At 40.0% G+C, this 25359-nt stretch overlaps 1 protein-coding gene across 2 annotated transcripts in view; it reads right to left on the bottom strand.

The window, feature by feature from the left end:
* Positions 1-9072: 9072 nt before the first annotated feature.
* CLIC5 (chloride intracellular channel 5) overlaps positions 9073-25359 on the bottom strand; it is a 69801-nt gene continuing 53514 nt past the window's right edge. For both annotated transcript variants that reach the window (XM_083856778.1, XM_083856779.1), the window contains exons 5-6: positions 12706-12887; positions 9073-10424 (exon numbers count right to left, since the gene is read on the bottom strand). In XM_083856778.1, coding sequence (XP_083712904.1) covers positions 10257-10424; positions 12706-12887 — 350 coding nt within the window. In that variant the 3' untranslated portion in view covers positions 9073-10256. The remainder of the gene's footprint in view (positions 10425-12705; positions 12888-25359) is intronic.

Genomic DNA, 25359 nt, shown 5'->3' with positions numbered 1-25359 from the left:
TAAGAAAAAAATGTATTTATTAATTCTTTGATATGTCTGATAATGAGTTTTTCAGATTCCCTGGTTTTCTTTCATGCTTCCATGACTGGAGAGAAAGGAAAAGATCAAATCTGCAATGAAGGTGCGCCTGGGTGTTTGCACATTCAGGAATTAGTCCAAAAGCAATCAACCAAGGCCCTGGAGTTGTGCAGGGCTAGAAAAGTTCAATGGTATTTCAGCACTAGTTTGAGCAGAAACATTAGGCTGGCATTTACCATCTTGGATCTGGAGAATTTGGAACAGATGCCCATTTTGATACCACACACAACATCAAAAGAGATGTGGTACCAGAGCAATGCAGGACTAGTAAGATGTGACCCATTGGGCACAATCTTTGGGACCAGAAGAGAAGTTGATATGTAAATTCAGAGAAATCCTGCTTGTTCCTCTCCAGCTGCAGCTGTTGGATGATGAGCTCTTGTTGTTTCAGATGGAATGTGATTCCCTGTCATTTGCCATGAGAGGGATTCTGAGCTTCTGTATCTAAACCACCCCCAGAACTGGTTTGCTTTGGAGAAGCTAAATTCAAAGTTCTGTGCTGGTATTCAATTTACAGTACTTCATATTTGTGTATTGTAATCCCAGAAAGGACATCCTGGAGCCAAGGCACCCAGCCCTGCTGTGGCTGTGTCTAATCTCTCACAGCAAAAACAATATAAGAAATGAGGCAAATAGAAGCCTCCTTCCTCATGGACTTTCTCTCAGCCCTGGTATTTTGGGACTTCTTGACTTGGACACTGCTTCCAAAGTTTCATCTTCAACAACATTTATGGATCTGTTTTTCAGGAAGTTGAACCCCATACGCATTTTGATCTGCACAGCATCATCCAGTAAAGGGCTCCAAAGTTTAATTACACTGTGTAAAAAGGCTTTTCTTTCTGATTGCTTTAAACTTGCTGCTTGATTATTTCATTAGGAACACATAACCTCTGATATGAGAAATAGTGAATGGTCACACCCCATTTCACTCCCTCCATTATTTTATAGATGTGTATTACAACCCCACCAGTTCTCATATTCCAGTCTTAGAGTAAGGGATGACTATAGCTGTATTCATGGTCTGAGAATGCTTTTGGTTTTTTGCAGGCAAAGAAAAGTTGCCTATTTAAAAAAAATTAACAAAATTAAACAAAAATTCAGCAATAACGCAATGAGAAAATAAACCACTTTTATTCAAATTACAAGGTGTTAATCACTCTTGGAATATGATTATAAACAGCTCCATTTCAGGAAGGTGGGTTTCTTCATTTAACATATACTCATTTGAAGGATACAAAAGAAATATTTGCTTACATATTCAAAAGCTTAAAATGAAACAATGAGCAGATACTTTTTTGTGTTTAAAAATTAAATTTAACTCTTTCTTCAATAATAAAATATACTACCTATTATACAAAAAGGACATTATTTTATTCACAGTTGATAGAGTACAATCTCACAATCATAATATTAAAGGTGAACTGCAATGACATTTTAATTCTATTTTTCCTATTATTACAGATTATGAGGGTTAGAGCAGCACACAAAGGTTGTGTCATGTAAAGAGCTGCACATGCAGACAACAAATACACAGCTCCTACCCCAAAAGGTTGCAGTCTAATCTAAAATTGCACATTAAGAGAGGGTGTTTCTTGACTGAAAAACACAAGTATGCAAAGAGATCCTGGCTTGCTTTCTTATCTGATGGAAACCACTGGATACACAGTTACTTTTCACTATCAGACACTATAAAATAGTTGTTCACATAAATAAATTACTTTTCTTCAAAGCTGAGCAAGTCTGAGTTTAAAGGTAATTCCTGATTTCTCCATTTGAGTTTCTGATCTTGCTTTTAGCCTAGTACTTTAGGTGAGAGCCCTGAAGCCATTAGCCATTTCTGGGATTAATGACATTTTGGAGGAGAAAATCCAGTCATATGAACTCACGTCTTGACCAGTAGCTAAAAATTTGAGTGTCCTTTCAAATGAGCTCTTTTTTTTTGCCTTTGTTATGCCCTGAAGAGGTATCGTGTCTGACCATCATGTCATGGTTCACTGCCCAAACTTTGCCTTTGAATATCAGTGCAGGTTTTAAGCAACTGTGGATCCACTGGGGCCATGCAGGACTCTGCACAGGTTGCTCACACACTGATAAGAAACTTGTCCACATATCTCTTAAGACTTCCAGACTGGTTCCTGCTATCCTCTCTCAGTGGGCTCCCCTTCCTCCCTTTTAACCTCAGACCACCTCAAAGTAACCAGAATTGTGCTTCAAATGAGTCAAGATTTGAAAACAAGTCAGTTTGGGAAGGGAAAAATGCACTTCTGCTCACCCCCAAATCTTACTATGCAACTTGGTTTTGATCTTCAGGCTTTAGAACTGAAAACAGGTTACAAAAATACATCTATTGATCACAAGATCATAGTTTTCTAGGAAATACACAGCAGGACCCTTCATTAAAAAAAAAAAAAAAAAATTAAAAAAATGAAAGGACAAAAGGGAGCAAAGAGGGGTTACCATCATAGCTCTGAGGGTTTGCACAGATGAGGACCCGTTCTCCATGAACCAAACCAAGCAACTGTTGGAAATTTGTTCATAGCCTCCTAAAACACAATCAGGAGTTAAAGCTGTCAGGCTTACACCAGGAAAGAGGCTTGGGTTGGGGAATGGGCGTTTTCACCCCGAATTCTTACAGTTAATAATGCCCAGCAACTTCCATCACTAAACAACACAACATACTCCTGGTTTCTTTGAAACGCAAGGCTTAGAAACAGAACAGCGTTGGAAATGAGAAGTGAGGCAGCAGCGGGGCAGCTCGGTGCACTTAAGGGAACATTTTTAAGCCATTTAGGAGGAGTTTATTGCTCCAGCAGTGTAGGCTTTGAGCATTCAAGCACGACAGGGTGTGCATTGTTGTGCCAGAACTGCCCGCCCTGGGTGTGTGTGGTGTGGGGCAAGGGGCCAAGGGCTGTGTTTAAACGCACCCGCACGAGAAATGCGATTTAGGCAGAACAAAGCACACTCCTGTTGTGCCTCCCCGTGATTATAAAATAGATCTGTGTCATTATAAATAGAAAATGACTGGTGACAAAGATGCTGCTTTGACTCACTTCTGAGGCCAAGCTCCTTCGCTGCGGTTCCTGATGTCAGACCAATTTAGCGGCTGCGCTGCAGGCGAATGTGTCTGGTTTGGGGTTAGCCAGTCCACATCTCATGATGGCTTAATCGCATTTTAAAACAGCAGGGGATTCACTGGGGTCCTTTGCAAGCATCACTCCCTCACCCAAGGACGGCTCTGACCGCCTTCAAAATGTGCTGTGCCCACTGCAAGGCTCGGGTTGCTAAACAGCAAATTACCTTGCCCGCCAAGGGACTGCCAAACTTTCGGGGTCTGTGAAGTTGAGATCCTTCTTCACACAACTAATGGTGTGGTTCTTGTTTATTCCAGTGCAAACCAAATCAAAGACACAGAAATAATAGTGCTGTTTCAAAAGTGTAAGTTTTCCTCTTTATGCCACTTTCCATCCCAACAAACTTCACAGCATTATTGAATTAAATAATGCAGATAAATACTCTGAATATATATATATGTATATGTATATATAGTTTATATATAGTTTTTGTGCTGTACAATAGGTAATAGGTAATTAAAAAAACAACAACAACAACAACAACAACAAAAAAAAAAAAAAAAAAAAAAAAAAAAAAAAAAAAAAAAAAAAAAAAAAAAAAACACAAGTCCCAAAAACTTAAACCAGAAACTAGAAACTAGAACTGAACCCCCTTTTGCAGTATCTGGAATATTCTGTTCATTTACTCCTAAGCATGCTCCTAAAAACAAACTGCAATCTTTCTGCTTCAATAATTTATTCAGAATCCCACTTACATTTGTATTTTATTCCACTGTTTATTCCCAAAGCTGGGGATAACCTCTCATTTCCTGGAAGCTCTTAAAAACGTTCTTAATGAAAGAGTAGAGAAATCTGCTGTTTGCAAATTCTGCTTACTTATTGCTTACTTCCAAACTAAAGTAGTTAATTTAATGGAGAAAAAAAAAAAAGGAGTGAAAAAGAAAAAGACTAATTTGATGCCCATAGCCATTTCCCAAATTCTTCAGAGTTTATAGACCTAGAGAGACAGGGAAAGAGCAACTTCTCAGCAGTGCAGTAGAATAGGCTAAAATGACCCTGTGAAACCCAAGCAATTCTGGGAATTAAAGGATGTTCACTCCTGTTATGGTTCTACACTGCAAACTGCTTTTAGGGCTCCCAGTAGTACCCATTAGCAATAGCCAAGCTTTTCTGTTTTAATTTAATTTAATTTAATTTCCACCAACAAATTCCACCCTGTGGTGAGAATTGACAGTATCATGTTGAGAACCATTAAAGCATATTTGGATTGTTTTTACTCCATGTACACATTAAAAAAAAAAAAAAACTCCCCCACCCTTCTTAGTTTTCTTTAGACAAGCCACTTCATAATAAGAGTGAGGCAGACACAATGGAGGCATCGTTGTGCTGTGGGATACCACCATAGGGAGTGTGGCTGGAGATACAGCGGAACATGCCTTGGCATCACACTGCCAGCATAGCCTGGTCCCTGCTGCACTCTGAACCCCCCATGGGAGCAGAACAGAGCCTGGCAGCACTGCTCGTGTCCCTGCAGTCACCAGCTGGTGTCCTTCTTCTGCACTAAGAACCTTTATAGCACTGCTGACTCCTTTTCTCCCTGAGCTCTCTCTGTTCTCTCTGTGCTCAAAACACCTCCATGCTTATGCCACCTTTGGCTTTACTGGGAATTCCTATTGGGAATTCCCCCACTGGGAATTCTGCCACCAGATTTCAAAGGGAAGAGACTAATAATGCCCTTCATTAATATAGGCTTTTCTGTCATGGCTTTTAGGCCCCTCTCCAGGCAGGGCAGGCAGGCAAGCACATGTTTAACATTAAACACTTCAGTAGTCCCTATTCACATGCTGCAAGCTAGAAATGCTCATTAGCGCTGGATCACGGCTCCAGCTGAGCTCTAACACTTCAGCCAGGGAGCCAGGCAGGAGGAAAGGTGGCCCTCAAACCTTTCATCGTGGTTGCACCATCACTGGTGGAGCAGTTTCTGCTCCTCCACCGTGTGGTGGGTCCCCTTGGCAGCAGAGGCACGACCCGCTGAGCTGTGACAATGCCACCATTCAGAGCTGCTTAGCTGATGAGCACAGCTCAAATACACCACATGCAAATACATCCTTGGGAGTGTTTTCAGGATTAGCATCTCTCCAGTGAATGGTGAAAGGGGAAGGATTTGGGGCAACAGGGGAATAAGATGATTGCTGCGGTCTCTGAGAGGCTGCTGAGTCTTGTGTGGGGAGTGCCTGAGGAGTTACATGGGATTCTTTGGGGTTTTATGTCACATGTATAAAAAATGGACATATCAAGCTTTGGAAAACAGCACTGGATGAGGTTTCTGAGCTCTCCTGGGGCCAAGTGTTGTACAGAATGTGGGACGAGGAAATAAAGCAGCTTAACGCTCTCTGTTTCCCTTGTACATGAGCTGGAAGGGGAGAAAAGGGAACAGGATTCCTCTTTTCACTGCTGAGCACTGAGTGGGCTGTCATAGTTCAGTGTCCAAACCAGCACAGCCCTCCTGAAAGGAGAAAATGGGAAATATGTGACTCAGAGGGAATATGTCTACCACCTGAGAGAAAACCCTAGGCAAAGCCTCCTTCACCATGCTGCCTTGCTCATGTCTGTGCTGAAATTCACAGTCCAGACTAAACAGTCCATCACTATTGGTTAAAGTTTCCCAGATGAAAAGACACAATTTTAAAAATTATTTCAATGCTGTTTTCTCCAAAAAAAAAAAAAAAAAAAAAAAAAAAATCATTACCTCCTTCAACTTCTCAACAAGTATAAACCTCACAGCTTTCCTGCCTCCTCTGGAATTACTAAGTCATTGCAGACATCAAAATTAATGAAGAGATGAAAGATTCAGCAGAGAGGCAAAATCTTACCGGAAAAATATTTCTTAATATCAAAACCAATTCAACAAAATGAATACATTTAGAAAGTAATAAACAAAGGCAAATTTCTTGATACTTTAAAGAATACACAAGAAGGAGGACAGAAGACTTAGGGGTTATTTTTTTCTTTAAAATATCAATTCATTTTTTAAAAAAAATTATGCTTCCATGTGCTTCTGGTTTTACAGGAGGTGTGATTTCCACTGGCTAAATTTTTCCAATATTTTCAACTCAGCTACAGTTTCCCCTGTGCCCATCCACGAGAATCCTGCTACTTATCACAGAGGAGATGATTATGGCTAACTTGGAGCTGAATTTGAGCACAGACAAGAGAGGACGAAAGGTGTTTAGGGATAAAAATAAAATAAATACATATTTAAAATAAATGCTACATGCAATTCAGCTGAACTTTCTTGTAGGAAACAAAGTTGTCTATTTTATTTGTGCTATAGAGTGTCATCCACCCTGGCAGTGGTTTTTCAGCTGATGCAACCAGAGGAGTAACCTGTAGTTCTATATTCTACACTGGACCTGATAAAGCAATATCATTAGGTGATTTCTACAGGAAAAAATATTTCTCAGAAGGCCTGGTTTAAATGGACTTTAAAAAAATACTCTTTAGTCCTACCTGTGCTGCAAAAGGACCTCTTGGCAATTCAAACAGTTTTGCCAGAGAATAAGGGTAACTAATCTATGGGATCCTCCAGAGCTCCCATACCACTGCTAATAGAAGAAAAATCAATATTCGTTCCAGTATGAATGGAGTGTTGGATTGACTGAGCAGGGAGCTTTGAAATAAATATCTAAGAAATGTTTGGATGAAATGGACATCTTCACAGACATTTGGTCTGCATTTCTGAAATGTAGATGATTAAATCCACATTGTTGGCTTCTTCCCTCTCTGCACTATGTCTTTCTTTACATCTTGCAAAAAAATTTATGAACAAAGTTATTGTAAATCTGCAATGTCTGTCTTGTCACTTAGATTCTTTTCAGAAATGCTGCCTTGCCAATGTAGATATACAATCCTGTATGATTAATATTTATTACTTATAATTCTAAATACAATGGAAGGTCACCAAAAATACTTTGCCTAAAAGAGTCTGGAGCCCTTTAAAATCTCGTTGGTGATGGATCCTGAGCCTTGAGAACTGAGCTCAAAATCTTAGCAAAACACTTTTCTACGTAGGATTTCCAGTATTTCCTGCTTCTGGCAATGGATAAAGCCAAGAGGCACAAAGGTGAGTGAAAGTTACAGATCTGAAGACATGAGCTTGGATTTCAAACCCAAACAAAGGTCAGGGAATGCCTGAACCTGTCCATGATCTGGGATCAGCCTATAACAGAGTTATGAATAAAATGCAAAGTTAGGATGCAGAGTGAGACTTGAATTCAGGCAGAAATGGCACCATAGCTGAAAACTGCTCCATTTTGCTCTAATTTCTCATATTTATCATTATATTTTTATCTAGATATTTTGGAATATTGTATGAAAAATGAAGATATTTAAGGATTATTATTTTTTCGCAATTAATTGAAAGGCAATTAGCCTGAGGACTTTCAGATTTTATTATGAAATCTTAGAAAGTTTTTAAGAACATGCAAATCATCTTAGAAAAAGCTCATTGCATTTATAGATTATTTTTCATTTTGATATAAGCCTAACCATTTTTAAACATAATATTTTTAAAACAGATGCAATTTGAGATTACTGAAATCAACTGATTGTGAGAGACAAACATATAAGAGAATTTCAGAACTGTGAGATTCAGCAAAATGGTGAAGATTCTGAGATGGAAATCAGAGCAGACCATGGTTCACCTGCCTGAAATCTGCTGCATGTTTGGACAGTCTTCTTTTAGGACATAAATACAATAAGCAGAGAGCAAGAATCTGCATCTTCTTCTGCGTCTTTTATTAAAATACTCACAGCAACTGTGACTAAGGAAAGCTACTGACTGAAGTGCAAACCTGGGGAAAGGCAACTGAGAAAAATGTAGTTTCTCTTGATTGACAGGATCATACTGAGAGTAAAAAAATCCACCAGGACCATTGATCAGACAGAAGACTTTTCTCTAGGAACAAACTTGCAGAGCTTTGCTAGCAACACTTTTCTAAACTGACTGAGCCATCCTGACCCAAGTGCTGAGCGAAAACAAAAACCAGAAAGACAGAAAGAAAGGATCAAGTCAATTAGAGATAAATAAATAAATAAATAAATAGTTGGCAGAATTTTTAAAAATAAAATAAAAGAAAATAATATCACAATAATTCCAATCTCATGAAGAAATTTTTTTTTACAAGCCTCATGTGCTGGTGCAGATACTTCTAATCTCATAAGATTTTTCTGGCTGCTATTAGTGTTATCTGAGCCAGCTGATTTCTCAGCAATATTTAAAGAGTGCAAGCCTTTGCCCTCCAGTCTAGCCACTGCTAAAATAGCCCATTCTAGGAGAAGACTTGGGAGTTCATAGATTTTCTTCCAAGGTTTTGAAAGTTCAGAACAAATTGACCATTGCATGTGAAACAATAGTCAACCACAAACTCTCTTCAGTCAATGAGCAACATTCTGCTCCCAGCTGGGTCAGTGTGAAAAGTGGAATTATCCCACTAAAGCAAAAGGATGGTTTCAGATTGTCATCAGCATCACACAACAGAGCATGGCTTTCAGTGTTGTTCCACTCTCCCAGCTCTCTGGCTGCAAACATGTCTGCTGTGAGGTTCCCCTTGGTCACAGCACACCAGCTTGGGGTTCCCCTCAAATCAGTGCAGCTTTAGCAGCTCTGATCAGAAGAGAAGCCACATCAGGTTACAGCTCAGCTTTATTTTATCTCTTAGAACAGCAATAAATTCCCCCACAAACTGAAATCTATGAACCGTGTACTCTCCTGTATGTACTGGAGCACATGAGTTTCAAGTGAGAGAGCTGTCATTCTGAATTTGCTGAAGAAACGTGCAAATAATCACCAGTGTAAAGCAGACGTGCCAGGCAAGCACTGCAGACAGAGCAAAATAATCTCTTTTAGATTAAAAAAAAAAAAAAGAGTCTAATTCAGAATTGCGGGACCTGGACAGGTAAAGCCTGGATGAACGGGATTGAGGCATCATGCACGGATTTCTGCTAGCACACTTGCTGAATTCCTGGCTGGAAATGTGCCTCTTACTGTGCCAGCCTGCCCTCTTTGAGGCTGTCACAGCAAACTCCTCCTGGGGTGAGATGATGAGTGCTTGAAAGTGACCCATCTGGAGCCCAAGGCGATGAAAGCGCTTCCCCTGCCTGGAATCCGTGTGCAGCGACAGCTTCCCACTGCTGATCCAAGTTTCCCAAGATAGCAATTAAAAAGGAACTGGCAACCACACAGCCAAGACGACAATATCCTACGTGGTTTGGTTTGCTGTGCCAATTCCCTCTGTGGGTGCTGGAGTCAATCTGCTGCCCCTGTTATTGCTGTGTCTGTCTGTCTCTACCAACCAGCAGATCCACTGGGCATTTTGGCACAGGCCCTGCTCTTCCAAGGGCTGCCCGCTCAATTGCTCTTTCACTCTCTTTTGCTTTAAACATTTGGATCCAACAACACCATGCAAATTTTATGCAGAGTAGCATCTGCAAGTCTGACATATTCACTCAGGCTTCCCCCTCTTGTGCCAAGTTAAAAATAAATACCTTATAAACTCCTGGGCCTGCTAAGACAGAAGATGCATTCAGAGAGTTTATTTAAATATAACTTGCTAAGAGCATTTCTGCTTTAGGGTCAAACTCCTATTTTTCCCTCCTTGTATTTTGTTCATGCCTCAAGGATCTTAGTAGAACTGAGGGAAAAAGTGTCCTTGAAATAACCTAGAGAGGAACCAGTTCTGTATGTTCCTAACTCTCCTACCTGAAATTTCAGCTATTTTTAAAACTCTAAAGAATACAGGTCATGGTGTACCCCCAACACAGAACAAGAAACTAGTCAAGTGGATTCATTTCCAATACTGATTGCAAATAATACTAGTTGAGCCAGATCTTGGGTTAGACTTCAAAAGGGTGTCCACCCCCCTCCCCCCCAATACAGCTGCCTTCTCTTTTCTCCAAGGAGAGGCAGATTTGTCCCTGCCCAGTACACTTGGAACAGGCAAAGTCATAAAGATGCCAACCAGACAGCATAAGGATAAAGTACATCTTAAGGCAACAAGGAGCAGAGTCTGTAAAAGGGGATACTGAGCCATGGCTGGCTGGGGGCAGTTAGGACTTGCTGAGCCTCTTGGCCACATCTGCATAGGCTTGCTCGATCTCCTTGTCTGCTGCACAGGTGTTGGTGAACTCATCCCTGGTGTAGGCGTTCTTCAGGTACCGCCACAGCCCCGTCATCTCCGCCGGGAACTCGAAGTTGCGGTATTTCTTTGCAACAATCTAAAGCAAAGATAAAACACATGTAAAAAGCGTCTCAAAGGGGATGTATCTCCTTCTTAGAGAGCTTCTTGCTCTCTCCTGTCATTTAATTAATAGCAAATGAGAGGAATGTTTGGAGAATCAGGTTTTTATCATAGAAAAGCGTGAGAAGTGACTGCTGGTTGTCCCCTGTCTTGAGAAGTGACTGATGGTTGTTCCCTGTCTTGCAAGGCTGCTGCTTGGCCTAAGGACACTCTAAAGCTACAACCTGGCTACTGTCACCAAATTTCAATTTTTATGGTACCCTGAAGTTCCTTGATTTTACCATATTGGGGTTTTGGGGCTTTTTTTTACAAGTCTTAAGTACATCACTTAATGCTGAGACACCACATAAGAAGGGGTTGGATCATAAAAAGCAAGACAGGTTTAAGAGAAAGGCATAAGTAATGATTATAATCTATTTTCATATTAATTATTATATTTAACATTATTTTATATATATGTGGTATTATATTTTTTTAATATATGTAATATATTTTGACTGGCAAATGGTGTCAGTGGATATAACCACCTACAGCTGTTGGAAGGCTGTATCTGTGTTCATGAAAAGGAAAAATTCAGGGTGGTATGGGTACCATGATTAGGAAACCAAGATGATTTAGCATATATTAGAAACAGGAGCATTGGGATAAACTGAGAGAGAAAATGGCTATTTCAAGACTTGTTATACTAGGAAATTGTCTATCAAGGCAAATTTTCGATTTCTAAAAACACTCAGGCTCTTATTCAGGAAAATAGTTAAGTGGATACTTAATTTTAAGCACCTGTACAGTCCCATTGAAGTCAATGGGATTAATCTGTACTTAAAGCTAGTTGGTTGGTTAAGTACCTTGCTGGATTGGGATATTTCAGTTTTCCTGTAGGAATATACCATATAGAATAAGCTCGTGGTGACAGAGTGAACTATCTGATAGGAAGGGATGGATTAGCTAATTTAATGAGTGCTTCCAATTTCTAGTTTTTCTGACAGTATAAAACTGTTCCTGGGCATAAATTACATACATATGTGCCACAGAGTTCCCCTTTATTTTTGAAGCACATGGTAGAGCTGTTTTCCATCTCAGATTTCTTAGGACAGTCATGTTCTCAGAAACAACTGTGATTTGCTTTTATTACCAGGATCCACTTGGTATATGCAAGTCCAGATCCTGTCCTAAACTGCATTTAATTAAGCATTCTTTCCTTCCATGATGCTTCACACACATATGGGGAAGATAAAACCTGCTGGGCAACTTAAGTCGACATCTTCAAAATTTCCAGCACACATCTTCCATCAAATGAAAAAAAAAAAAAAAATTTACCCTTTTCTTCTATCTTTTAAATGCTTTTCAGGCAATATCCTATGGCTATGCTTGTCTGAGAAAAATTTTAATTCTCCTTTTACATCTTTCATTTCATTCCTAGGAGACAAGAAGCAGTGAGGGGCCACACATTCATTTTGCATTGTCTGACTCCAACATTGCCAATGAAGACGAGCCAGAGTAAGTGCTAAACCTGTGAGGATATTATCACATTTCTTACCTAGTGACTTATGTGCTTTTTAATTCTTTTTTTTCTTTTTGCATGCGTGCAGTCAGCTCCCAGGCTCAGTTTATATTTTGGCTCAGAGAGCCAAATTAGATGCATGACTTGGCATTAATTCTTAGCTCACTCGCTTGCCAAGGTCTGCCAGGTACTTGCGCTATTCTAAAGCAACATGTCATCTGATAAATTAAATAAATGCAACATTTAGAAGTCAAGATGATGTACATGATTTGCACTATACCAGCACCCATAGTACATCTTAAATCCTGGACCTCAGCAATGACTTTGATTTGTTAATTTCTCTGTGTGAAACACCAGATGGAATAAATATTCCCCAAAGAGATGGACTGCTGCTCTTACTTTACAAATGGGTGGGAACTGACTAAAGTTTTGACATGTTTCTTAAGTCCATTAAGAACTAATTAATACGAAAGACTGCTGCTACTTGCAGCAGGGTAAAAATAAAGAGAAAAGACAGCTAGAACTTAGTACTGTCTTCACCACTAATAAGTGATGGGACAGTTTTCCCATGAAGTAAGTGTAAAGTTCCTTTATTTAACCCGTAGGAAACACTGAAGAGCAAAAGTGTGTTTCAAAGTGCTCTTCTAGGCCTTAAGACCTCTCTGCTGAAATATACATTGGCTTTGGCACTCAGCTGTCAGAGCAAGGCACATCATGTCAGATAAGGCTTTTTTGACTACCTCATGACATCTTTTACCTTGACAACGTGGAGTTTGGGCAGAAGGTTGCAGTCAGCAAGTGTCAGGTCATCTCCATCCAGAAACTTGCGTTTAGACACTTTCTCCTCTTCAGTGCTGTCTGCATCAATCTCCTCTGGCAGGGGAGTTCTCAGGTAGTCATCCAACTTCTTCAGAGCCTTCACCAAGCCCCTTTCAAGAGCTTTGCCAAAAAAAAACCCCAAAGAATAAGTGATTAGGGCAGGATAAGAATTGTTTATAAATGCTCATTGGCAATGGTTATGGTAGTGTCTAGAAAAAAAGCCAAGAACCAATTTCTTTGTTGTTAATTTGTGCTCCAAAGCCAATAAAATCCAATGGCAAAGTAGCCCAGAAAAGTACACATGCCTGAGGATAAAGCTCATCCTGCAGTGGGAAAAGAGACACAGAGACCTTGCTGTACTATGTCTTCTCCTGACAGACAACAAAAAGCAGTGAAAGAGATCACAGAAGGAAAAAACAGCTTGTCAAGATGATACACAAAAACTCCACCTACTGCCTATGATATTCTGGTCTGTTATAAGCCATCACACAGGAACTGGAACCCTGTACACTGCTCCATCATTTTTCTAACCAGCCATGTAGGACTGCTATGCAGCAGAATTTTCTAGCATTACTTCAGCTCTATTAAGTCTTAGTTTAACTTCTTTCAACACCCTTGCAGAGTAATTAAAGGCAATAGCAGTAATTCCAAAGGTGCTAACCAGAGCTCCATAGAGCTGAAAGATATGCTACAAAAGAGATACTAGCCAGTGTTAAAATTCCCATTTAACTCAGGTTCAAATGGTCTTTTTGAGAGATCTCAAAGAGTCTTAAAATGGAGAGGAGACTCCAGACCTCTTAGTTCAGTTACTGAAGATCATGTCCCACACTGCTGCTGGCTCCAACAAATTCCAGTCTTCGAATGCCATCTAGACCTCTACAGCAGAGTGCAAATTTTTCACCCAGGCAAGGAGTTTGTGTTCTTATGCTTCACTGTAAGGACAATAGAAAAGCTTGCTTGCAATAATGCACTGACAAAAAGCTGGATAACCCTGTGCAGGTCTGTGTGTTACTTAAACTGCAAACACTCAGGGCAAAGAAGGGTCTTTAGTGTTTCTGTTTGAAGGGTGAAAAGCACGATGGAGTCCTGGTCCCCCACAAGTGCCCCAAAGTGCTAAGGCAACATAAATAAGAAATAGCAAGAATTTACAATGTGGAAAAATAACAACATGACTCATGGGCTTAAGGCCAGAATTTCAGCTGGTGAAAATTACCTGCAGTGATTTATACCTGCTGCAGATGTGGCCTGGAGTCAGTATTAATGGCCTAATATTGTAAAATCTTATATCTCTGAGTAACTTACTGCCACTGAACTTATGGGAGAGTTACTTAGGTGGTATAGCACTACAAGACCTAGGGAGATAAAGTACAAGGACCCACAGGTTCAAACTGAAACAGGCAAAGTTTGGTTAATTATATGCAAGAAATTCTTTACTGTGAAATAGTGAGGCACTGCAACAGGTTGCCCAGAAAAGCTGTGGCCCCATCCCTGCAGTGTTCAAGGCCTGGGTGGACAAGGCTTGGAGCAACCTGAGAATGGAGGGAGGCATCCCTAGCAGATGGTCTTTAAGGTCTTTCCCAACCCAAACCATACTATGATTCTATGGTCCTAAATATATTTATGGACTACAACAGGCACTCAAAAGGGCTGCAGCGATCACCCTTCACAGAGACCTTGCTGACACAGGTAACTCCACAGGCTCTGTTGTCAGCTGCCCCTGTGCTTTTGGCACAGAGAGAAAGGCAACACGTCCAGGGCCACTGAGAGAGCAGGAATTGAACACCACAAAACATGATTTCTCTGCTGCCCTAACATCCCTTAAACCTGTGCCAGCAGTGGAAGTCAGATTAAGCCTCTTGATGCCTTGCTCCCACTGAAGTCTCTTGGCCCAGCACCAGGGAACCATACCAGCTCTTTTGTGGCTGAGTCTGAGACACAGTGGCAAACCCTGCCTTAATTGATTGACTGGAGAAATGACTGTGATCCAACTGAAAACACCCCCACAAACATAGCGGGGAGGGAAGGAATTTTATTTCTGAAAGCAGAGCATCTAAAGCGACTGAAGTGCTGCCATCCATAAAACAAAACTGTTGCCATCCCTCATTTAATCAATTCAAATTGAATTTTGACACTGACATTCTGCTGTCAGATGCTGGCAGTGGTGCCTTTAATCGCCTGCAGCTGTCTTGCCTCAAAACTTCCACGGGAGGGTAGGAACTGTGGAGTGTGGCAGCACTCAAAGGATTCAGCAATCTCTTTCTGGTTTGACCTGTAACACCTGTTGAATAGACAGTTCTGCTTCTCTTGGTCAGCCTCACACTGTGTCCTCTTACAGTGTATTCATTTAGAGACAATGGAATGAAATTACTGTGATTTCATTTAATTTTGTTCATCTGGGTGTTAGAAAACTGGCTCAACACTGACCACTTTCCAGTATTCCCTTCGCCCAGTAGGACTGTTGGTTCTCCAAGTCATCTGAGCAATATTCCAGTGTCAGGAGGATGTTTGATGCTCTGTGCTAGCCCATGGTACCATCAGGTGTGTGCATGGAGACAGGACAGCAGGTGAGGTGTGTTTATGTAACTTTTCTGGAACTTATTAGGTTTTGGGGGGTTTTTTTTGCTCTTATTGCTCTATCAAAGTGCGTCATGGCTGTCCCAAAAACAATGCCTGGAGTGAAGCCTGTTTGTGACTGCAAGAAAAAACAACTATCTGAATTCATACTTGGCGCTTGCATAGGGCAGCTTTAGGCCAGAAATAAGCATATGTTCAGAGTTCAATCACATCTGTGACCTAATTCACAGGCTCTGCTAGAGCCCACAGGATGCTGACATCTCACAAAGAAATCACCACACAGTCAGGACCATCTTGTATCCTGATAGGCACAAACTGAACAACCACTCGTGACACCAGTGACCTCATTTTTTAAATCAATACACTCTTCTTAGTAAACTAGATCATATAACCAAGTAAACTTCTCAGAACAGCCTGCAAAATAGAAAAATGGTGAATAAGAGAGAACTGCTCTCCTTCCAATTAAATAGTAAATAAATTTTGAAAAATTAAGAGAATTAAATTCCAAAAATTGCCACATCAAATGGATTTTAGGTGCACAGGGTCAGAGTTTTAAAGCATGTTCAGTGGTTTCCAAGGCAATTTTGAAATCCATATGCAAATATCCATGTTGCAAATCCCACTTTCTAGGTGCCCTAACACACTCAGATTTATCTGTATGATTTGAAATCTTATGTTCCTTGAGAAGGTACTCAGGGAAACCCCTACTCAAAGTAGGAGGACGTGTTAAAGAATATAATTTTCCCTTTCACCTGGTAGATATTTAAGCATTATGTGAAAGGTGAAAAATTGGGAATGGAGACCACAAAATGACCTCTTCAAAACAGCCTACAGCTCTGAATGTTCTGGGACTCTTCCTGAGGAAAGAACTATCTAGGTTCATACTACTGACCAAACTCAGCTTGGATTAATTCCTTAAATTTGGACTTGATTCCAAACTTCCCCTACTTTGGCTGTTTCATGAAAGTCTGGATGACTCTCTACATTGTCTCCAATGAGAACATAGGAGAGAGGATGCACTCAGCAAGGCAGAGGCCATGGGGAACACCAGACAGCACCAGACTAGATGAAGCCATTTAAAAAGATGTGAAGATCTAAAAAGTTACTAATTCCCCATTTGTGAGAGTACCACCCACAGCGAATTTCAGAAGTGGCTAAGCACCTAATCCCCTTGGCAACTTGTTCTCTGGGAAACACCATTAAATAACTAAATAGGTTTGCTGATAACAGCTAATGGGTGGGATTAATCTTCCCTGAAGTTACTAAATTAAAAGAATAGGCTTGAATTAAACACCCTGAGAGTTTCCGTTCAGTGGAGTTTTCTCTTCTCCACTTGGTTTTGATGACCCCCTAAATCAGCTGTGGGGAGAACGTTTCCTGAAGTGTCTAATCACACCCTTGCATTGTCTTGGTAATGTCAGGGTGGAGGATTCAATATTACAACACCAAGCAGAGCCAGGCTTGAGTATGTGGCTCTGTGCTGCTTTTGAAATTTCTACCTCTAACTGCTTCCCCACCCTGCAGACTTTAAGTAGGAACTTAGAGATCCCAACTGTGATCAGCTGTGACAGAGGAGCCCTGTCATCAGCTTATCCATGCAATAGCTGACATGTCTGAACTCCTGGAAACCCTTTTTCTGGACAGTGGAATCACCAAGCATAAAGGCACCAGAATCATCTTGCCTTCACCGGGATATATTTAATATAACCTCCAATTCCAAGAAATTCTACCCATGTATAGACAAAATCCATGGTGGAAACATCTCTCTCAGCCTTCTCTATTTCATTCTGGGCTACTTATGCAGCCAACGACAACTTCTAGCAGAGTCCTGCCTTGTCATCCCACCAATAGTAAACAATAATATTGATAAAAAAAGACTTACGAGCTTTTTGTGATTTTTCTTCTCCCTTCAAAACTAGGGTTTTAAACAACTTTACTTAAGAATTCTGAGTTAGAAGCCAGAAAAATAGCAATTTTCAACCTCAAAGCAACCACAGAACACTTAATGAATGTATTACCATCTGTCAAGTGCACAGGGTGAGGTTCAATTTAGCTGATGACACCTAATTCACAGTGATGTTCTGTTTTCAGCAGAAGGTTACTTGATGTTGAACAATGAGATTAACAAATTCTGACATGCACAGAAATACAAATAATGTAACAAAAGTTAATAGTTGGCAAAACTGTGCTCTCAGTTACACTGACATAGAAGAGGAGTAACTGCATTGTCAACAAGCCATTCCATATTTACTCTAGTTCAACCAAGAGCAGACTTTGGTTCTGTTACTCAACTCTTCAAGCAAAAACTTCCTTAAACTATTAATCTGTGCAACTATTTCCAGGATATGGAGAGAAATCCCTGTGCCTTGAAGTACTTATACCACATCTGAACAAAACATTGGAAAATGTAATGCACGGAGCAATCCTGCAAGTCAAGCAGAGGGTCAGATGACAAAGATTCATTAATAGGTACTCAGGGTGAAGTTTTGGCCATCCTGAAGCTCATGGAAGTTTTGCTGTTGACTTCAGGGGGATTAGGATTTCTCCAGAAGCTTTTAAAGCCAAAAGAGACTATTTTGATCAGTTAATCTGACCCCTGAAATAATACCGGCCATAAAACTTCCAGCGTTTCCATCTCTCTTTTCTGTGGGTCAAATAAGGCTGAAGCAAAATGGAAAGTAACTAGAAAGTAGTAAAAGAAAAACGGTTTGGAAAAAGTAAAACTGATTCAGACTGCCCACACCCACAGCATTTGCAGAGGTCAGGCGAGGACTCTTTTTCCCCTTCCTTGAACTCCAAATATTTCCTTCCTTGTTTAATGCTGGGACACGGAGAAACAGCAAAGCAGACAAAGCACATAAACACCAATCTCTGTGGCCTGAACGAGCCACTGGAAGGCAAATCATTCCATCCTAAAATAGTAGCCTAGGAAAAGCTGAATTACCACCAGAGAAGCCTCAGTCTCGCTTTCTCTATCTCTCTCACTCTCTCTCATAGGCAGACTGCCTGCCCAAATTTAAAATAGCTGAAATGAGGTGAGATGATTCCTTTTTTTTATGTGCTTGTGTAGAACCTCTTGCAGGGTAAGGATTTTACTTGATAATTTTTATATAAAGAGATTCAAAGCATAGAGGGCACAATCAGAGTACTAAGAACAATAGATTTTTAAGTAAATTGAACATAAAAACTATTTGATTTATGTGAAAAGAGAGCAAAAATGGTGTTGTTTTTTTTAAACAAACTTTAAGCAAAATAATACAAGATTGCTAAACAAACATGAAAACAAGAAAGTCATGTTTGGGGATGGTTGGTTAAGCCTTGCCTAGACATCCAATCATTTTTGCATCACTTTTTAAATGTTGGCAATCCTCAAAATTAACATATCATTTCCAAATTAAAAGGAGAAAAACCTTCTGTTTCAAACTGTTTGACAGAAAATACTTTTACTCTCCAAAGCAAGTTATTATTCACAAAATTCCACCAACATTTGCCAATAAATCAGGTTACTCACACCACCCATGGCATTTTTATTAAGTAAACCTTTTTTCACAAAACATTTTCTCCAAGTTAAGGATAAGTAGTGGCCCTCTTTCTAAGTTATTATCCCTGTGACAACAAGGCTTCAGAGTGATTGAAGCCCAGCAACATCTTGTCTTTTGTAGCCATCATCTGAAACTACCTGAGCCTGATCTCTGCACAACTGCAAGGTTCTTAATTGTCAAGCCTAGGCAAGTACAACAAACCATGATCCATGTACAAAAATGAACGATTCCTGCTGCTACCCTGGATCACTGATTGATGTTTTCCCTTTTTACTGCTTTCTTCCACTGCCCTTCTGTAAAATTTATCCTGTAACACACGCAAATGAACTTGGTGAAATACGCAATGAGGGAAAAGGGGGAACAGTACATAAATATTCACAGTCCCAATCAAACCATCTGAGATTTATTTTTCCTTTAAAAAAACAAACCACCTTTCCTGATCACTTCCAGATTCACAGTTTGATATTATATGAGACCCAATACTGTTTTCTGTAGGAGAGAGGAACAAGCTAAGAAACACAATTTAAGGTAAGAAAATAATATTGTTCCAGTAGTCTGACAGTCTGATTAAAAAACAAGAATTCGTATTTTCACTCTCTTTTTTCTCCATCCTACTTTTTTTTTTTTTTTTTTTTTTTTTTTTCCAGGCTGGCTCAACAGAGTATTGCAACTTCAATCTGTATAGATTACTTCTTCCCCATGGAGGAGCTGTGACTGCAGTACAAGTGACTCTGCACTCCATATTGAACAGTTTATCTTCCCCCTGTGATTTCAATAAAACCCTTGAGATCTGAGTGCTGCCCTGACTTCTTCTGCTCAGCCATTTAAGAGTCAGGTGCCTTGTCTAAGCTGGTTCTGTAGGTTCTCTCTCTGCTCAGAGGGACTGAGCATCTCCAGAGGGTAATTCCATCCAACTGCCTGAGACACCTGCTTCAGACCAGTGTGACTCACTGCACACATGCCCTCCTTGCTGAGTGAATTACAGATGAAACCTAAAGGACTAGCTCAGACTAGACACCTCACTTTCAGGGAGGTGAAGTCAGGCGAGATGAATCCTACCCTTTGAATATAATTTCACAGTTCACCCAAGTGATCTAGGATAATACCTCCATTTTTTTTTTAAAGTTACTTAAATATTAGGGTTTACTGCCCACAGGGCAAATACATTGCCCATTTGAGCACTGCAGCATCCTTTCCAGGCATGTTTCTGCCTCATAAAATCCCCAGGTTTGAGCAGCAAATGAATGGGAGGTCACTGAGGGAGCCATTGGAAATGCAGAGGAGAATGAAGGCTGTGTGCTCCCATGCATCCAAGGTATTTAGATACCTAAGTCTGGGCCAAAGGGAGTTTCTGGGGTGATTCAGCTCTCCTATTAAAGATGTTCCAGTCCAGATAAATAATTCAATATTCACTGGAAAAGACACTTATGCATGTTCCCACAATAGAGGTGAATGCCCACACAACCATGTGGATCTGTCTGTCTCTGCCCACTTAATGAATCAACAAATACCTGCTTGTGTACACAGAAGAGAAATAAATTAGTGTCTCTTACTCTTCAAGTCAACTTTTTCCTGGTTTGGGGTTGTTTTAGGGGACAGGGATTCATGTTCATCCTCCAGACAAGTCAGAGCTGGGACTTGTAAAGGGGTTTTTCACTCTCAGTTGATCTTGGGGTGAGCAAACACCAGGAATGGGGCAAGTCACAAAAACACAGGGGCACACATGGAAACAGCCACACAACTTGGCATAAAACAGCTTTCAGACATGGTCTGAGCCAGGCATAAACAGAGACATATATGTTGTTCTGTGTATGTGCAGTGAGAGAAATGGAGGTGCTAAGCCCTAGGAACTCTTCATCCAGAACTCAGAGGAACATGGAGCTGACACAGCTGAGGGATACCCCAAGCACCCTCAGAAACCTGGGCACATCAAAAATCTGTTGATTTGCTTATGGATAAGATTCCCCTTGCCTAAGTTCAGCCATCTAATTGTTAAGTAATTAGTCTGACCTAATTGTTCAAGTATCTCTTATAGGTAGCAATGAAAGGAAGGTACCTCCAAAGGAAATTCTCCAAACTTTAGACTCGTATTTTAAGAAAAATCAAAATGCCCTTTAGAAATGAATTTATGTCTCTCTGCATTGATCAGAAATAAACCAGGACTTTTGGATTACTAATATATAACTTTTAGACAGATTTAGGTGAAATGATCCCACCTTTATCATCTCTCTTCCCTTCTCACCCCACCTACAGACTGATGATGCAGATGGGCTGATTGATGGATTGATTGATTGATTAGAGCTTGACCCAAAAAGTTTGGGATGTTTTGACAGACATGTCTCAAACCTCCATAGTAGGAATGAGAAAGACTGAAAGCTCAATTCCCAGCTACCTTTTCATAAGACAGAGAACAATGATCCAAGGATTAAGAGGTTACAGGGATTTAGGAGACTTCAGTCTCTTCTTCTCAAGCTTTTCTATATGGCCTTGTAAACATAATTTAAATCATTTGCCTTGCCTCCTATACACAAAATAAAAATACTCTTTGGCCACAAACTTTGCATTAGTAAAGCAGTAATGCACCAGCTGTGGAAATATGTTTCAGGTTAGACACGATAAACAATAAATATAACAAAAAGAAGAGGCATCTTGATATCTATTTTTGTGATACCATCTGTGCTACTCCCAAATTAAACCTAGCGAAGCAGGTGAATTAATAATGCTTTAAATAGTAAATTAGACATGTTTTTCAAGCCTCTAGAAAGACTGTTTTCACTTGTTTCTATTTTTTTATGGAAAAACTCAGGTTTCCCCCTTCCCTTTTCTTACTCATTTTTACAATGGAGGCAAGAAATAAGTGCAACACTTGTAACATTATCATAAAGAATGTGGTCAGAGCACCTTCAAATGCTGTTTTTTAAGAAGAAAACCAGGTGTTCAAATGACACCAAAGGAAAGCTTCATTCCCAAGTCTCTTAGGAGTCCAAGTGACCCTGAGGGCAGGAAGCAAGTGAATGTAAAACTACTGGTCTACAAGTGCCCCAGGAAGAACAGCACTGAACTTGAGTTTCACAAATCATCATGACCCTGTAGCAGCACGTAAGTGACAAGCATCATTTCTAGGGCACATCCCCAAGGGCCTAATCCTGACCTCGGCCATGTTAGTCTTGTGCAGGTGTCCCTAAAGCGACTGCAGACAAGCAGCAGCTGATTTGCATCAGGAACTTTGGGGAAAAAAAATCAAATAAATAAAATCAAGCCCTGCAGATTATAAACACACATTTATGGTATGAGGTTATCACTCCACTATCTCGATTTTTAAGTGTGCTCACTCAGAGTTTAAACTTTTGTTTTACTACTAAAGAGCAAGTAAGACTATTCTGGGACAGACAAAGGAAAACCAACTTCATGTATCCGCATTCAAATAAATGTAAAGTGAGATTGTGGTAGCGAGTGCAGCTGGGCTTTAGCAGCAGTGCTGTGGGGACCCCTTGTGTTCCAAGATTTAAGTGAAGAAATTTGTTCCTGTACAGGCTGTTGGTGCTTGAATCTCTAATATCAATTTCTTCCAATTCCAGTCATGTAGAAGAATAAAGTCTGCTTCTGTTTAGACCAGGATAATCCCAATTGCACTTCACTGTTTTCAACTACGTTGTTTAATTCCAGTATTGGTGAAGACAAATGAGAGGGAGACAGAGCAATGCCTAGCTAGCAGCACCTGAGCATGAAATTTAAAAGATATTATGTTCTCAAATCCCTCAGTTCACTTAGAAAATCTCAGTCTCAAATAAATTTATTTAATATTTCCAGATTTTCTCTGACTTTTGTGTTCAAAAATTGTTACTGACACACAAAAAGCCATAAGACTATGAGATTTTCAAATGAGTCACATCTTAATTCTTTCCCATTGTTTCTCTGCTTTTGAGATTTTTTTGTTTCAAGCCTCTTGAAATGACTTAGGGATCATCGTGGTTATGCTTCAACCTCCCTGAAAGGAACGGAAGCAAAATCAGTTATAATTAAGTCTGGATGTATGAAAATAATCCAAGAATTAGTAGGGAGGTCATATTGCCTCTGTTGCAAATGAGCTGTAGTGGCAAGTATTAAAAACCTGTTTCCCAGTTCTGGTGTCCCCAGCTAAAGAAAAGATAAAGGCATTCAGAATTCCAGCAAGAGGTCAAAGGAAAACAGTAAGACAGTGATCAGGGACTGGAAAAAGCCTCAAAGACCAAAGACACTTCAGTGCACCAAGGACACTTCAGCTTCTCCTGTTCTCTGCTCAGTCAAACCAAATCCTTTTAAGGATGGAACATTAAAATCTTTGTTCAATGGGCAAAACTCACTGGGATGTGATTTGTAGGAGATGATGTTAAATAACACAAAGATCCTTCTGGCCTCAAAGTCCATGAAATTCAGATTACTTTTTTCTGCAATCAGAAAAACCAGGATATTTTTAAAAGAACTATTTATCTGATTCCCATTTTGTCACCTCATTTCTAGAACAGTTTTCAAGCTGAAAGTCAATGACTGAAGATATATATATAATAAAGAAACTTAGCAACATTGATTTTAATTTACATCACGTTCTTCTTCTCCCTGTTATTTTATGAACATTTGCATGCATTAAAAAAAAAAAAAAAATCTGTTTAGGGAAAAAAGATCCTGGGCCAATTCTTTTCCCTTTGAAGTCATCAACAGTTCTGCAAACTGACTTCCAGGAGGTAGTCACTGGGCTTTCTACCATGTGATAGCCTGCAATAGCTTTATATAAGCCTGTGAACAATCCTGTCAGGACATCAAGACCAGTTGGGTATTTAAACCTGAACATTTGGTTATATAAGATTTGGACACTGACCTGAGCAAGGCCATAACTTCATCTAAGTCCTTGCTGTGGGGAACACCCTTAAGATACACCAACTCTATCACAACAAAGGGAGTTACCCTCCAGGGCAAAATCATAGAGGAATGAAGTTAAAACTCAATTCTAAATAATAATGTAATTTAGGCCTTCCATTCCAGCACCAAGACGCTTAATTCCTCCCAGGACTGCTGCTGCCAGATTGCTCTAATCCACTTCCAGCTGTGCTACTGCTCCTGTGTGCGAGCATGGGAGCTCAGCTGGGAAACAGAACAAAGCATCCCAGCAAAGCCAGCAGCACTTGGAGGAATATTCAAACACACAGGGGAAATAATTCCCTCTTAAAGGAGAGTGTCTGCCAACTACTGTTCCCATTGCAAGTGTTTTACTCTAGGCCTGGCCATGCATATAGGCCCTGACTCAGCAAAGGCTTGAGAAAGTGCCTTAATTTCATCATGTCATTAAACTTGTGGACTTCAGCATGTTCTATAACTTTAAATTATATAAATACATATTTCTTTTATAAATACATTCTTTCTTTTTTCTCACTTCCTCCCTATGGTATTCTATGTCTTCAAAGTTGCTTCAGCACAGATGTGTCAGAAAAGTGTGTCTGTTGGTAAATTTACTGCAAGTATTTACTATTCCCAGAATGGCTGCGTCTAAGACTGTTAACCAGGCATACCAAGTCTCTGCCTTGGAGAGCCTGCAGTCTGATCACATCTGGACTTGCAGAAAATGTTCCTTTTGTGTTGTTTTCAAATAGCGTTTTTCACGTTTCCATCAGAAAATCTTCATTCCTCAATTAGCAAGGTCTCAGAAGATGGAAAGTTCAGAAGTATTCCCTTGTAAGGTACATATTTCTCAGATTAAGGTGATGGTGTGTTATCATTTTAGAAAATTGAAAACCTCTTCCTTTTAATGGCATAACATTTCAGTTTTCAGTTTAGGTGGGTCAAAAGATATTGGTCCTTAAAGCTGTCACTGGTACCAGACAGAATATTGATGGCTCTGGGCCTCCAGCCAGCAGGATTTTGAGGAGAACTTTCAAAAAGTTATTTCTCAAGAAAACTTATTTTGCAAACTGCTGTTCCTGGGCATTTTAGTCTTTGATTACCGGGCAGAAAGCAGATAAAGCAATTTGGGACACATGATAAATGCAACTTGCAGCACTTCTTAACAAGTTAGCACAAAGCTACGCCACAGTTTTAGAGGTCTTTATATGTGTGTTTTTATAAGGAGACAGAGTGAACAGTTTTATTAACATATCATGAGTGAGTTATGTGGGTCATCCCAAATGAATGGCAATAAAAGCTTTATAACACACTCACCAACATGTATTTGGTACTTTATGTGCCACAAATGTTGCAGAAAAGCTATTTTACATATGTTTTAAAGACTGGGTATTTTTTATATTAGGGCTGGTTTTGTAAAGCTGCCAAGCACTTTAGCTACCATGAGCCCAACGTTATTCAGCTCAGGGGGAGCAATAAAAACTTGTTTAAAATGTTCTGAAATAGCCCTTTTTTTGTGCTTCAAAAGGCCAAAATTAAAGAATCATGGAATCAGCATGGAATCATGGAATGGCATGGGTTCCAAGGGACCTTAAAAGTCACCT

Source organism: Zosterops lateralis (genome assembly GCF_965231275.1).
Source record: "Zosterops lateralis genome assembly, chromosome: 3".
Classification (NCBI taxonomy): Eukaryota; Metazoa; Chordata; class Aves; order Passeriformes; family Zosteropidae; genus Zosterops; species Zosterops lateralis.
This window is presented reverse-complemented; position numbering and strand designations above follow the sequence as displayed.